The sequence below is a fragment of the Jaculus jaculus genome, chromosome 11, assembly GCF_020740685.1.
Source record: "Jaculus jaculus isolate mJacJac1 chromosome 11, mJacJac1.mat.Y.cur, whole genome shotgun sequence".
In the NCBI taxonomy this organism is placed as follows: Eukaryota; Metazoa; Chordata; class Mammalia; order Rodentia; family Dipodidae; genus Jaculus; species Jaculus jaculus.
This window is the reverse complement of record NC_059112.1, coordinates 4583987-4598484: the sequence shown is the minus strand read 5'-3', so window position 1 is coordinate 4598484 and position 14498 is coordinate 4583987. Positions and strand designations below refer to the sequence as shown.

Genomic DNA, 14498 nt, shown 5'->3' with positions numbered 1-14498 from the left:
AGTAGAAAGCAAAGAACTAAGAGCACAGTCTGTGGTCATCAGCGACAGGGGGTGGCTCGTCTTATGGCAACTGGAATCAGGAGGAATGAAGAGCTCTTATCATAAGATTTGAGGTCTCAAGCCAGATAATGGTGTTCAGTTTGAGAATAGGGAATGGAGAGAGTCTTAGAACTTACATGTGTCCCTATGTGTTCTCTTAAAAGGCCTAGTAGCTGTCAGTCTCACCCTAAGTGTCTTTGCTCTGCTGTGAATACACTCAGGCCTAGGAAAGGGAGATTTTACTACAATGGCTAGCCCAAGGTTTCCTCATCCTCCACTAATTTTGCTCCTGGCTGTAACTACAGATAGTAAGGGAAAGAGCACAGTCAGCTATTGCCTCTTCTGTACCTTAGGAAGCCCTGAATATTCCATTTCGCTACAGTCTTCCACGCCTCTTGTAGTCAAGGAAAGTACTCCCTAACACAACTCCAGCACTCAAAATTTACTCAAACTTCAAAGCCAAGAACATTTCCTAAATGTGATTTGTCCTTTTTTGAAACTGAGAACTTATATTCTTTTATTATATGACTTACTGATTATATTTTATCTGTCCTGATCCAAGCTGTGCCCCTAAGTTCCAACAATCTATCTTAAAGAGCTCCAATGGACATCAAAACCAGCAGAGGATACTACTGTTTATGAAGAGAAAATAAAAATCATAATTCTACCAATTATGCCACTGATATTAAAGTTTTGACAATTTTTATTACTATTTTTTTTTATTTATTTATTTGAGAGGAAGAGGGAGAGAGAGACAGAATGGGCACATCAGGTCCTCCAGCCACTGCATACGAACTCCAGACACAATCACCCCCTTGTGCATCTGGCTACAGTGGGTCCTGGGGTATCAAGCCTTGAACCAGAGTCCTTGGGCTTCACAGGCAAGCACTTAAACACTGAGCCATCTCTCCAGCCCTTATTGACATTTTTAATACTAAGGCTGCCAGGCCTGTTATTCAATCTCTAACTAATCAAAATTGGATTTCTTTTTAACCTGAGTTTCATGACACACTTCTAAGAAATATTTCTTTAACTAGAGATAAAATTATTACCCTTCTTCTTGCAGGTAAGAGTGGAACCCCTCCCACTTACTCAAGGCCCATATTTTGTGAATAAAAACTCTTTTTGCTAGGTGATAAGTCAGAGAAAAGGAATTCTAACAATGTCTCTAGAACCCCTCATTCAAGCCAGCTACATGTTTAGTTTACTGCAATTTCCTCAAAAAATTAATTACCATTATTCTATCTTCCTCAGATATCATTTCTCTGGTAGAGGAAAATTCTCAGAAGTAGTTTAGTAGATCCAGTTTCAGAGCAGCAAATACTGAATTTCAAGCTTCAGAAAGCAGGAAACCACTGTGTGTGTGTGCGTGTGTGCGTGTGTGTGTGTGTGTATGTATGTGTGTATGTGTGTGTGTGTGTGTATTACTGTCTAGACTTTAAGAAATCTCTTTTGTACCACAGGCTAATCAAGAGTTTTAAGAAATCAAATTTCAGACAAGGTTGGGCGCATTCAGCGTGGTATAACTAAAGGCAAAATCACCATACTTTGAAGATTTATATTCCTGTTATACATAAAGACAGTTGCTATAACAGTCTGTACTGCTGTGAATGCCACCCTCCTTGGAAACAAGGAAAGAGTGACCTCACAGAACAATGCATTCTTCCCTGCATATTCACCCAACATTTCACCCACTGAGAAGAAAAAATAATGTGTATGTTGATGGGCAATTCTCAATGTGTGGTGGCTCTTTTCACTATTTCTGAAGACGATCCTAATTTGTAAGATATTGAACATGAAGCTTCCTTGGTGCCTCTATACTTATAATCAACTTAAGGTTAAAAGCTTGGTTTTCTTTAATAAAGTCTTAAGATTGACTCTTCATCTCTTTCTTAACTAGAGTCTAGTCAGGCTGACTGGGAACTCACTCTTTAGCCCAGGCTGACCTTGAACTCACAGTGATCTGCCTACCTAGCCTCCCAGTAAGTGCTGGGATGACTGGAGAGAGCCGCCATGCCTGGATACTCCTTCTAAAACACGAGTTCTAGTGCCCAGGGAAGATACCACTTCTGTTTGTTGACTAACATTGCACAAGGAACGTCTTCCCATGAATTCTGAGATCTCCTTACAGATACCATTTCCACAGGCATTATTGTGATGTTAGCCTTTTCAAAGTCTGTTTCTGAGGATATTTTCCCAGTCAAATGTCCCAGAAAACCTAAATGTTCCTTCCCAGGGACTTATACCCCCAATTTTGCTGCAGATTCCACTTTTTACATAAGGGCTTTGTCACAAACTTTAAAAAGTTACTTCTTAAAAGAACGCATAATCCCTGAGCAAAACACATTAAAATTTAGAGCGAGTTAAAGAGAAACTATTAGCCAAGGAAGCTTTTCTACAGCTGCCAAAATAAGTAACACCTATATTCTCAGACATGTCAGGAGATATCACCATGATACTCCGCTAGGAAAAATAAATTGTGACCATTAGTGAAATAAACTCTCCAACAATGAAGGAAGCTACTGTTAGACAGTTTCACTTCTCTGTGGAGTCAGAGTCTCTCTCTTTAAATCAGATACTGTCTTCGATGGTAATGATCTGCAAGTCACAGGAGTGTACTACACCCCTGAAGCAGGGACACTGGTGTTGATGTCAAGACTAAATCTCTACAGTCCAGTCAGAATTTTCACCATATACTTCTTCCACTTGCATGGATGACACACTGTCACCCCACCATGTCCTTTTCAAAGTCAGCAGTTCAGAAAGTGATGGCATTCCCCCTACGGGAGGAGTAGTGTGCTGTAATCACTGTGACACTAGAAGAACAGTTGGGGTGACACACATGTAATCCTGAAAGGTACACAGTATTTGGCATCAACGAAGATGAAATCACCACTTCACCCGTCACAGCCAGTAGATGACATGCTCATAAAAGTGACTCTCAGTCTGTTCCATAAACAAAATGCACATCTCTTCAGGTAGCTTCCAGCAACTAAACGAGCAGCCTCTTCATCCTGCTTTCCTTTGTATGCAAAGAAATCTCTTTTAAAAAGACACTAAGACTTGTATGTACAGCACATCTCATTCTGAATTAAACTTCGTAGATATTAAATAGCTAAAATAGAGATTTAAAAGATCATTCCACTAAGTCAGCCAATCAGAGGATGACTTATCCTGTGACTTCCTTTGTCTACTGTCAGTATTTCGACTAGAAACAAAGACTACCTACATACTACCTGCAGGCTTTCCTCCCCGTCAGCATTTCCCACAGCAATAAGGACGCAGAGCCTGGGAGGAAGCAGAGACCTGTAATACCAGCACCGAGAGGCTGAGACAGGAGCTTTCTACATTCAAACCAAGCTTGGATGAGTACCTAGAGCCTCTTTCAAACATAATATAAAAACATCAGAAGCTTCAGTTGTGACATCATTTCTGGAGTTACCCATGTCTTTAAAACATCCTTCTTAAAAATCTATTCTGGAAGCCAGGTGTGGTGGCGCACGCCTTTAATCCCAGCATTCGGGAGGCAGAGGTAGGAGGATCGCTGTGAGTTCGAGGCCACCCTGAGACTCCATAGTGAATTCCGGGTCAGCCTGGGCTAGAGTGAGACCCTACCTGGAAAAAACAAAAAAAAAAAATCTATTCTGATATGTCTGAAGAGTGGCAATGTACCTATGCCATGCCAATTAAGAGGAAAAGCTGTGAGATTTTTGTATGCATCTTAGCCAGTAAAGGCATTTTTGTACTTGAAGTGGAAACTATTACACTGGTTAATGCCGCTGACCTTTCTCACAGTTACACGTGCCTGAGTCTCGAAGTCCCATTGCTTCTAGCCACATGGGGAGGGCCAGCCGTGAAGCCCTAAGACAACATTTCCTTCCCTTCCACCTAATCAGTCCTTAAAATGTGTGATACAAAATTATCATGTTTAATGTAATAACAGCTATTTAAAGCAATTCACCTGAAATTGATCATATAATCCCTAGAGCTAATACTGTTTTTCATACCCTGATTCTCGCTGCTGGGTGAATTTAAACACAAAATACCAATTTTTTGTCATAAAAGGCTTTAGAGGTTGAACTATTTTGTAGGGGGAAAATCCCTAAAAACAATTAAACCTACAAAATCTGACACACTCACTGTTTTTCAAGTTTCAAGAAAATAGCAAAGGCCAGTAACCTGTGATTACTTCTGCTAAAAAAAAAAAAAAAAAAAAAAAAAAAAAGCCAGGGAGGGGTGGATTTTCCCTCTCTGAAGAAGAGAGCTAATAAGTCTCTGCTACTTAATGATCTTCACACAGCTACATTCATTGCCAAAACTGTCAGAAACTCTTCAGATATTTAAGACCCATGAGTCAGAGGAGGTGGTGTCATCTCAGCAACGTGGCTTGCTTGGAGGAAAGGTGACTGAGAGAACGCGGGGACCCTGTGGCTCCCAGAGTTTCTGCTGCTGACACTAAAGCCACAAAGTAGCTGGCAAGCTTAGCCATGTCTACTTCAAGTGTCACTAGCTCCATCTAGAAGGCAAATACCCATAAGCAGAAACAAATGAAAGATGCGGTATAGATCTTTATTTCCTAGAGTAGTCAACGGTCTTCCCACCCAACTAGGCGTCCAAGACAGCAGAGAGGCCACCTCCTAGGCGCGCCAGGGCCTGCCCTGGTGGTTGATGCAACAATGGCCATGATGACCAGTGCTTCCGTCACTAAGATAAGTGCCACTGCCTCTCTGGGGATGCCACTAAGCCCAGAGGAAAGACCCGTGAGAGTGCTTAGTGCCACTTTAACCCATGGCTGAAGATGGGTCACCGAAAATTTATTCTCACCCTCCCAGAGAGAGCAGTAAGACACCCACGGACTCAACTGTTTTCCCCAGACCAGAGCCAACCATAACTTCAGAAGGAGATCACGTGACTCCAGTGACTGAGCACACACTAGAAGGGGATTTTTCAACGACAGCCAACAAGCTTCCCACTACACAGGACAAGCTCAAACGAGAAGATGACGTTGAAACCCATAAGTCAACTCTCCCAGAAAAAGGCAGCATCACTCCTACTGAGACAACCAACTCCACAGCTAGTGAGATTGTTAGTGAAAGCTTCATTCCAGTGAAAATTGGAAGTATTTCAACACCAGTTGGAACTGTTTCTTTAATAGATTTCCCCAGTACTCTGGCAAAAGAAGACGTCCTCTTGGCTTCCAGTGGCATAGGGGGCAAAGACAGCTCACTGACGGCTGAGCTCTCTAGCCCGCTGGAGAACAGCAAGGGCAGCGTAGAGGACACCTCTGCCCTTCAAACTGAAAAGCCAGAAACTGATGTTACAATTTACACTTCCTCAATCAAATCCGATGTACCTGGTGACGAGGCTGCCCGTGTCACCAAATCACTGATTCCAGAGGCTGAAATCTCTCCTTCTACTGACAAAGACTTCGCTGACAACCCAGACACAACCAATCTTGCTAAAGAGAAGGTAACTGAAATTGTCTCAGAGGATGACCCCACTGTTGTGAGCAAGTTAACTGACAATGATGAGGAAAAGTTCATCACAGTGTTTGAGCTCACTAATTCAATGGAAAAAGACAAAGGTGACTCAGAAGAGAGCTTAACTGATGACGAGTCTCCTGACGGGACTAATGCTTGGATGGAGAGAGAGACTACCAATGAAGCCGAGACCCACTCTGTTTTGCTCACAGCTGTTGAGTCCAGGTACGACTTCATTGCTCCTGCCCGTGGGATGAAGAACTTCAAGGGAGATCCAGCCGCAAGCATAGCCGTAGGTTCATCTGAAAATGCTACAACACCCTCTGTGATCAAGATCATCGAGCCATTGTCAGCAGATGCCCCTGCACTAGACACGCCAGACAACAAGGAAGATTCTTCCAGCCCTGAGACGGGGGTCTTTAAACTACTGAAAGAAGATCCAGATGAGTTCATGATATAAACACAGGAAACGGGAGGGAGGCCATGTAGAACTGTACTGGAACCTAGAAAGCTAGTCTTAACATCTAGGAAATTTAGCAAGCAAAAATCTAAAAGAAAAAAAAAAATCATGTGGACATTTAAGGTAAGTACTAAACTTAGAAAATGCAAGTGCTTACTGATAAAGGTTACATGAAAGTATCTCTTTCAAACAAGTCTCAGCATTTCCCTAATGTCGTGATGCTTGAATAGCTCATCTTCATGTGAACTGTTCCAAACTAGCATTTAGGGCCATGAGGAGAGCAGTGAAAGTCCATCTCCTGAAATACTTAATGATGTAGGTTATTTTGACTAATTATTAGTATTGAACTTTAATAAAAGTTAAGGCTATGAGGAGAATCAAAGTAATATGTAAAAATTACTATAGCATTAAATTTTTTCTAAAATTCTAATTCTAAACATTTTTCTTCATGAATATCTCAAAGTGATCCTCTTGCACTAAAAATATATTTATAGGCCTGGAGGGATGGCTTAGCAGTTAAGGCACTTGCCCGCAAAGCCTAAGGACCCAGGTCTGATTCCCCAGTACCCATGTAAGCCAGATGCACAAGGTGGCACATGAACCTGGAGTTCGTGTGCAGTGACTAGAGACCCTGGTGTGCCCAATCTCTCTCTCTCTATCATAAATTTTATATATATATATATATATATATATATATATATATATATATTCTATATTATAATATACTATATAATTACATTAATATATTAATATATCTGGATGCTAACAAAACAAAACAAAATGATATTTTTATGTATATGTTCATTTGTCTAAAAACATGCTGTTTATAAACATAAGAATCAGTTTAATTTTCTTGTGTTAAGATTTGTATCCTGATATTTTGTCAATTCTTTTCAGGTCTTAAACACTAGACGTTGTACTCCTCTTGTGCACATGGTTAGCAACTCAAGGACATCTTTCTTTCCTGACAGCCTTTTGCAATGAGTCGGTTTTCTTCCACTTTGCTGATTTTTCTTCAATAAATCATGTTGACAGCAACTGTTAATGTGTGCACATGTGTTTGATATTCTGATTCACAATGTGCAGGTGTGTTGATATTCGATGTACACACGTGTTTGACCTAATGATGTGCAGGTATATTTGATATTCTAGTTCATAATTCTGAAATTAATAGACATATACAAAAAAATAAACATTGTTTAAAGAATAACTTAGCTCTAGTCACCAGAAGTGGTGTTATTTTATAGGAACTCATAATTTAATTATTAGAAAGAAGAAATAACAACAAAGCCAAAACACTGAGTGCAAAGCAAACATTCTTGATAGGAAGGGAAGAACAGGGATTTCAACCACTAAGTGTAGAATAGGGTGGGATAAGTATAGTGAAGCATTAAAACCCATAAATGCTTATTACACTACAAATGTTTCACAGGAGGTGAGGTGGGTTTTAAAGTCATGGCTATCATGGCCAATCTCGCTTAGACAAATATTTGGGGGAAGCTTAAGTTGGATTATTGTTTGAAATTATACTCAAATTCTTCATAGATTTCAGATTTAACATGAAAAAGGAAACTATAAAAAGCTTTTTTAAAAAATATAAAGCTGAAGCTGATAAATCTAAGCATACAAGAAAATACAAAACAGGGCTGGAGAGATGGCTTAGTGGTTAAGCGCTTGCCTGTGAAGCCTAAGGACCCCAGTTCAAGGCTCCATTCTCCAGGACCCACATTATCCAGATGCACAAGGGGACGCATGCATCTGGAGTTCGTCTGCAATGGCTGGAGGCCCTGGTGTGCACATTTTCTCCCCCCCCCCTCCCTCTTTCTCTCTCTGTCTGTCGCTCTCAAATAAATAAATAAAAATGAACAAAAAAATTTTTTAAAAAAAGAAAAAACAAAACAAATATTGACAGCTTTGACACCATGAATAGTCAGAATTATGTAGAAAAATACAATTTCCTATATTCAAAAAGAAAAATGCAGGGAGAAAACTACATTACACAAAGCACTGTAAAAATTACTATCCTTACTCTGTCAGTCATTCCAAATAGAAAACATTTAAATGGCAGTAAAAAAGAAAATTAGAAATTTCATACAATATGATTTGTGAAAAATACATTAAAATATTAAATAGTCATATTCTTTAAAAGGTAAATTTATTGGGTCTCACTTCTAGCCATTTGGCAATTGATAGCAATCATTTAAAATATTCAACATTGGACTGAAGAGATGGCTCAGTAGTTAAATTTGCTTCCTATAAAAGCATGAGGGTCTGAGGGGGCCTGAGATGACTGAGTTTGAAGCTCCAGGTTCCCACATAAACATCTGGGCCTGGCCATGCACATCTGTAACCCCAGTATTGTGGAGAATAGACACAGAATGACCGGGATTGGTGAAAAGCAAGCCCTGGAATCAGAAAAAACAACTGTTGCAAGGAAAACACATGTGGGTGGGCAACGAAAGGGGTCTGCTCTTCTCCTCTTACCTCTATGGCAAAAATATAGGGTGTATCATTAGCACATACGTGTGCATACAACACACATACATACTACACTCACGTTTAAAAGAAAGAAAATTTTCCAGGCTTCCAAATTCCCCAAACTTTCCTGTAAGTATGGATGGAAATTTTAGTTTCAAATATACATATATACATATATGTATGTATTAATGCACATATATTATTATATAGTTTTAAACCTCTTTACATATTTTAGCTGCTAAGAATTTTCTTTAAAAAACAAGAGGTTAATAAATAGTTTATAGCCCCTGTTAAAGACTGTGATGAGTTTTAAAGATGGACTGAATGTATTTTACATTATGAGATGACTGAGAACCTATGGCGAAGGGGACTGGAAGGTTCTAATTTAAATTAGATTTGTTTGGGTGTCAGGTTGACAAAGGGCAAACTTGTGGTGGTCTATCAGAGTGATTGTGAACTTAGGACCTACAATCACCAAGGCAAAGTCTGCACAAACAATCCCAGAAGAGGGACTCAGGAGGGGCTGTGCCTTCCCCAGGTCAGCTGGTGACTCCCCTGACTCCAGCGGAAGACAGACACGGCTGTGCCTATGTTGAAGGCTCTTCCCAATGGTGGCTCTTTGCATAGGTGTGAGTAGCACTGAACCACATCACATGTAGCTCTCTATACTAATTATCTCTTTTCTGATCTTGCATTCTAGCAATTAATTATGCCCCTCAGCACTTATCTCTCCCCTAAAGCCTATTGTCCCCCATGTATCTGTAAACTCAACAAGATATATGACTCCTAATCATTCTCTCACTCTATAAAAACTACTAGAGACAAGCTCGCAGAGAGCTGGAACCCACACATACTGAGCTCATGAGTACCTACTACATAGCATGTATGCAATAGATGGTTGCAAGGGAAGAAATAGCAGGAACATATATTAGACTATCTTACAAAAACAGTATAAACAAGGAAGAGTTATTCTGATTTACAGTTTGAGAGGATAAAGTCCATCATGAAGGCATAGCTCCAGGGTGGGCACAACAAATCTGAATCATGGTAACATTCATAAAATTGTTAAGCCCTTGCAAAAACAGTCACAAAAATCAATAACAATGTGGCAGTACAAGCCTTAAACATCAGCATCTGGGAGATGAGTCATGAATTTAAGGACAACCTGGGCTATATAGCAAGACCATGGAAGAAAGGAAAGAAAGAAAGGGAGGGAGGGAATGAGAGAGGGAAGGAAGGAAGGAATAAAGAGGGGGGTACCAGGCATGAGAGGCCACCCTGAGAGTACCTAGTGAATTCCAGGTCGGCCTGGGCTAGAGTGAGACTCCACCTCAAAAAATAAAAATAAATTTCTTTATGTCATTTTTTTCTTACTGCTGTATAGAATTCCATTGTGTAGATATACCACATCTTTGTTATCCATTCTTCTAATGATGGACATCTGGGTTGATTCCAGCTTTTAGCTATTACGAATTGAGCCGCTACAAACATGGTTGAGCAAATCTCTCTGGCTTTTGGTTTGAAGGTTTTAGGGTGATGCCCAGTAATGGTATAACTGGGTCTGTTGGTATTTCTATAGTCAGCTTTTTCAGGAGTCTCCATATTGCTTTTCAAAGTGGTTGTACCATCCTGCATTCCCACCAACAGTGAATGAGTGTCCCTGCTTCTCCACATCCTCGCCAGCATTTATTTTCATTTGACCTTTTGATGTTGGCTATCCTTATTGGGGTAAGGTGGAATCTCATAGTTGTTTTAATTTGCATTTCTCTGATGATTAGGGATGATGAACATTTTCTTAAGTGTGTGTTTGCCATTTGTATCTCTTCCTCTGTGAATTGCCTGTTTAACTCTGTGCCCCATTTTGTGAGTGGGGTATTTGTCTTCTTATTGTTTAGACTTTTGAGTTCTTTGTAAATTCTAGAGATAAGGCCTCTATCAGTTGGATAACCTGCAAATATTTTCTCCCATTCTGTGGGTATTCTATTGGCTTTGCTTATTATATGCTGGAACAGATCATTCTCAGCGAACTTACCCAATCACAGAAAAAAAAAATCGACACATAGTCTCACTCATCTGCAACACCTAACCTGAATCTGCCCAAGATGCCTTACATACCCAGCAAGCACCTCATGGACTAGACAATAAGATGGATGGGAGGGCGGGGAGGGAATCGAAGGGTGGAAAACAGTAATCCGGACCCAAACAGCAATGGTACCATAAAATTCTACTTCCTAAAAGACAGACCAAATGGCTGAACATTCACTAGACCCTTACAGGAAACACCTGAACCACAAGACACTGGAGAGGGTAGGATCAAGACTGACCTAAATCTCCTACATCTTCCCTCCCTCCCTCTCCCCTTCTCCCCTCTATCTCCTCTCTAACTTTTGCATATTAGTTATGTTTTTCCTCAATTTCTTAGTGGACACTGACCTGTAACCCCCACTTCCAGCTTGGGCCTACCATCCACAATGAGCTTTTGATCCGAGAAACCTACAAGGTTTCCCAAAACAATGACAGACTTCTGTCAGAGTACTTGATGACCCACCAAAGGCCAGTGGTAAGACCCTATTGCTGAAGACTCCATACGCAGCTGAAGCGTAAAATGGAATGACATGGCTGGAAGCCAGGAGAGAGTCAATCCCCAGACACTCAGAGTGTCTAGTGCCAGAAGGTGCTACATAGGCGACTGGGGGAAATGACCAACATCTGTCCAAGCAACACATTGTTTAACCTAATTAGCAACAAATAACCAGATGTGATGCCCACACAAGTGCAATAGTGGTACACAGCCATGGTGAGGAACCAATTGCTCTTGATTTGGCTAACTGATCCACTCAGTGGTACTAGACCCATAGCTGGAGCTGGGAAACAAGTCAGAACCATACCCAAACACAAGCCCACTCTACCATATCAATCACAGGGTATAAGAGGGCCTACATCTATCATACTGTCTATCAAAAAAGTAAGTGTTATCTCAACTTTCTGGGTGCTAACTTACTCTCCATTGGAGGATCTGCTTCTCTTTTCCAGATAGATGCAGATCCTAAGAAGAGAGCTGCCCCAACATACCTCAAAAGGGGCCCAACTGAAACTAAGGACAACTGGCGAAATAAGCAAGGGTGATGTTTTCCTGTGAACCGGATACCAGCACAAAGGGGAAGGAGACCAACACAGAGAAAAATCAACTCCTACCAAATCAGAGAGCCAGAGCCTCAGAGGCCCCCAACACCTCAGCACTGAAGCAGACCAAAAATGAACCCAACATGGCTCAGGGAAATTTTGCGGAAGAGGGGGCGGAAAGAATGTCAGAGTCATATGTTGGGTCATGATTTGCAGAGACATTTATCATACCAATAACTGGGAGCTAACTCCACAATGCTTGACCCATTTTCATTAACAGGGAGGGCCTAATGGGAGGAGGCAGATCACAGATGAGCCTAAATAATGGTACCAAACTGCCCGTACTTACTGAAAAGAAAACTAATAAATTAAAAAATTAAAAAATTAAAAAATAATAATAATAAATAAAAAAATAAAAAAGAACAGAAAAGAAAGAAAAAGAGAAAGAGAAAGGAAGGGAGGAAGTGAAAGACAGAGATAAAAAGAGGAAGGGAAGAAGGGAAAGAGTGAAAGAAGAAAGAAGGAAGGAAGGAAGGAAGGAAAGAAGGGATGAAATAAAGAAGGAAAGGGTGAAAGCAAAAACAAATTATGTCTAGTCAGGACTCTCAGAGAACCACCAAATAGGACACTTGGAGAAAGAAAAGGAGACAGTCATGGGAAATGCAGGTTGGAGTTGCTCCAAAAAGGAGTCAAGTCGTGGGGCACACTATCAGGTTGTACCTCAGACAGCTCCACGCTACAGTCTTGAAGTGTTCCTTTTCTTTCTGGAAACTTTAGTCTTTGAATTTGCGACCTTCAAGTAATTGGATGAGGTCTACCCATATAATAGAGGTCAATCGAGTTGAAATAAACTGTAGATGTTAAATATAGTAAAATATAGACTACTATGTGACAAAACAATACAAAACTTGACACATAAAATAACCATACACCACATGTAGAAATTTAGAGTCTAAATGTCATATATAACTAGTGGTTCATGTACCCTGAGCTTATTTTACTGTAACAAAGTTAGTAGCTGCTAATGATATAATAAAAGCTCAAGACTCTATCTCTACAGTTTAGTCACTATAATAATTAACAATTCTCTCAACAGAGATTAAACATGTCTGGGGTGATGTCCCAGTGGTTAAAGACACTTGCTTGCAAAGCCTGCAAGCCAGTGGTTTAATTCCCCAGCACTCACAATAAGCCAGACGCAAAAAGGTGGCACACGTATCTGGTGTGTATTTGCTGTGGCAAAAGACCCTGACACATCATGTACACACAAAAAAATAAATAAATAAAAAGAAAGTAAACGTGCTTAAAATATTTTTGGTACAAGACACAAAAAATACAAAAATCACATAAGTGCAAATACTGGATCCTAAAAGTAAGAGCAAGTCACTTCTAATGTCTCTGTCACCTTGTTTATGACATTACTATGCAGAAGCACACAAAGATGAGTCCTCATCTTTGAGCTAGATTTTCAGTTCTCATTGAGTTAGTTATCCTTAAAAGGGTGTTTTAAATATACGATAGGGCCAGGTGTGGTGGTGCACGCTTCTAATCCCAGCTTTCAGGAGGCAGAGGTAGGAGGATCACGGTGAGTTCAAGGCCACCCTGAGACTGCACAGTGTATTCCAGGTCAGCCTAGGCTACAGTGAGACCCAACCCCCAAAAAATAAATGTATACATGACATGGCTCTGTGCAGAAAGTGCTTGTGTGCAAGTGTGACCACCTGCGCCTGGACCCCCAGGACCCATGTAACGTTGGACATTGGAGTGGCTTACTGTAATCCCAGTGTACCAGTGGCAAGACAAGAGAATCCCAGCAGTTTCCAGATCAGCAAGCCTGAAGAATGCAGCGATTAACAAGAGATCCTACCTCAAACAAGGTGAAAGATGAGTGCTGACACCCCAAGGTTGTCCTCTGACCTCCACACACATGCTGTGGCCCACACTCAAACACACCAACAAACACACACACACACAAAAGATATGAATAGTTTTAAAGGGAGTAGGCAAGGAGATACTGTGAATAATGGCCTCCAATTCACCATTCAGTTAGACAGTGTAGAGGTCTTCATCTGCTCCTTAATTCTCTACAGTGTGTACTAATGCCAGGTGGATGTATACTGAAAGAAAGGCATTACAACTCTGATTAACCACTAGTAGGCCTTTCAGGGAAATTTTTTCCTATCTTCCTGTTGATGAGCATTTTCATGGAACGAAATCTTACTAACATTAAAGCAAATGTCAAAATTACTACATGCTTACAATTTGTATTGTGTAATATCTGGCACATGTCTGTGAACAAAATGACATGAAAATATACTTTAATAAAGAATTATTACAGCCAGGCATGGTGGCGCACACCTTTAATCCCAGCACTTGGGAGTCAGAGGTAGGAGGATGGCCATGAGTTCGAGGCTACCCTGAGAGTCCATAGTGAATTCCAGGTGAGCCTGGACTAGAATGAGACCCTACCTCAAAATCCAAAAAAAAAAAAAAAGAATTATTATGAATCTAGACACATAAGGGATATCAAATTGTTTGTTAGTCATCTTTTGCTCATTTTTATGTCAAGAACACGATATCCTGGGAACACCAATGTTGAACTTGAGTTCATTTCATAATTATTTACAATTACCTCTCAGAAATAAAGTATTTTACCTTAAAAAGCTAAATCTGAACACAAAAGCTACCACTGTCCCCTAGTCCTGCTGTCTCAGAGTCCACATTAGCACATAGTAACAAAGCGCTATATTGTAACTACCAGAGTTGATTAGGAAAATATTCAATGGACCTAGAGTTTGTAGGCAAGTGACAATAATTATTGCTTTGCACTAAAATGTTAAGAAAATACCCCAAATGAAGGAAGGAAAATGACCCAAAGTATCACATTTAAATTATAAACAATAAAACTTCATGCTTTC

At 40.3% G+C, this 14498-nt stretch overlaps 1 protein-coding gene across 1 annotated transcript; it reads left to right on the top strand.

Moving 5' to 3' along the window:
- The first annotated feature begins 4827 nt into the window (after positions 1-4827).
- Cabs1 (calcium binding protein, spermatid associated 1) lies at positions 4828-5979 on the top strand. Its single transcript, XM_004665311.2, has one exon. It carries the CDS (start codon positions 4828-4830, stop codon positions 5977-5979), a length of 1152 nt encoding a protein of 383 aa, XP_004665368.2.
- The last annotated feature ends 8519 nt before the right edge of the window (positions 5980-14498 follow it).

What these genes read in the sequence shown, in the direction of transcription:
- Cabs1 (XM_004665311.2), top strand. Translation starts at nt 4,828, where the DNA reads ATGGCTGAAGATGGGTCACCGAAAATTTATTCTCACCCTCCCAGAGAG.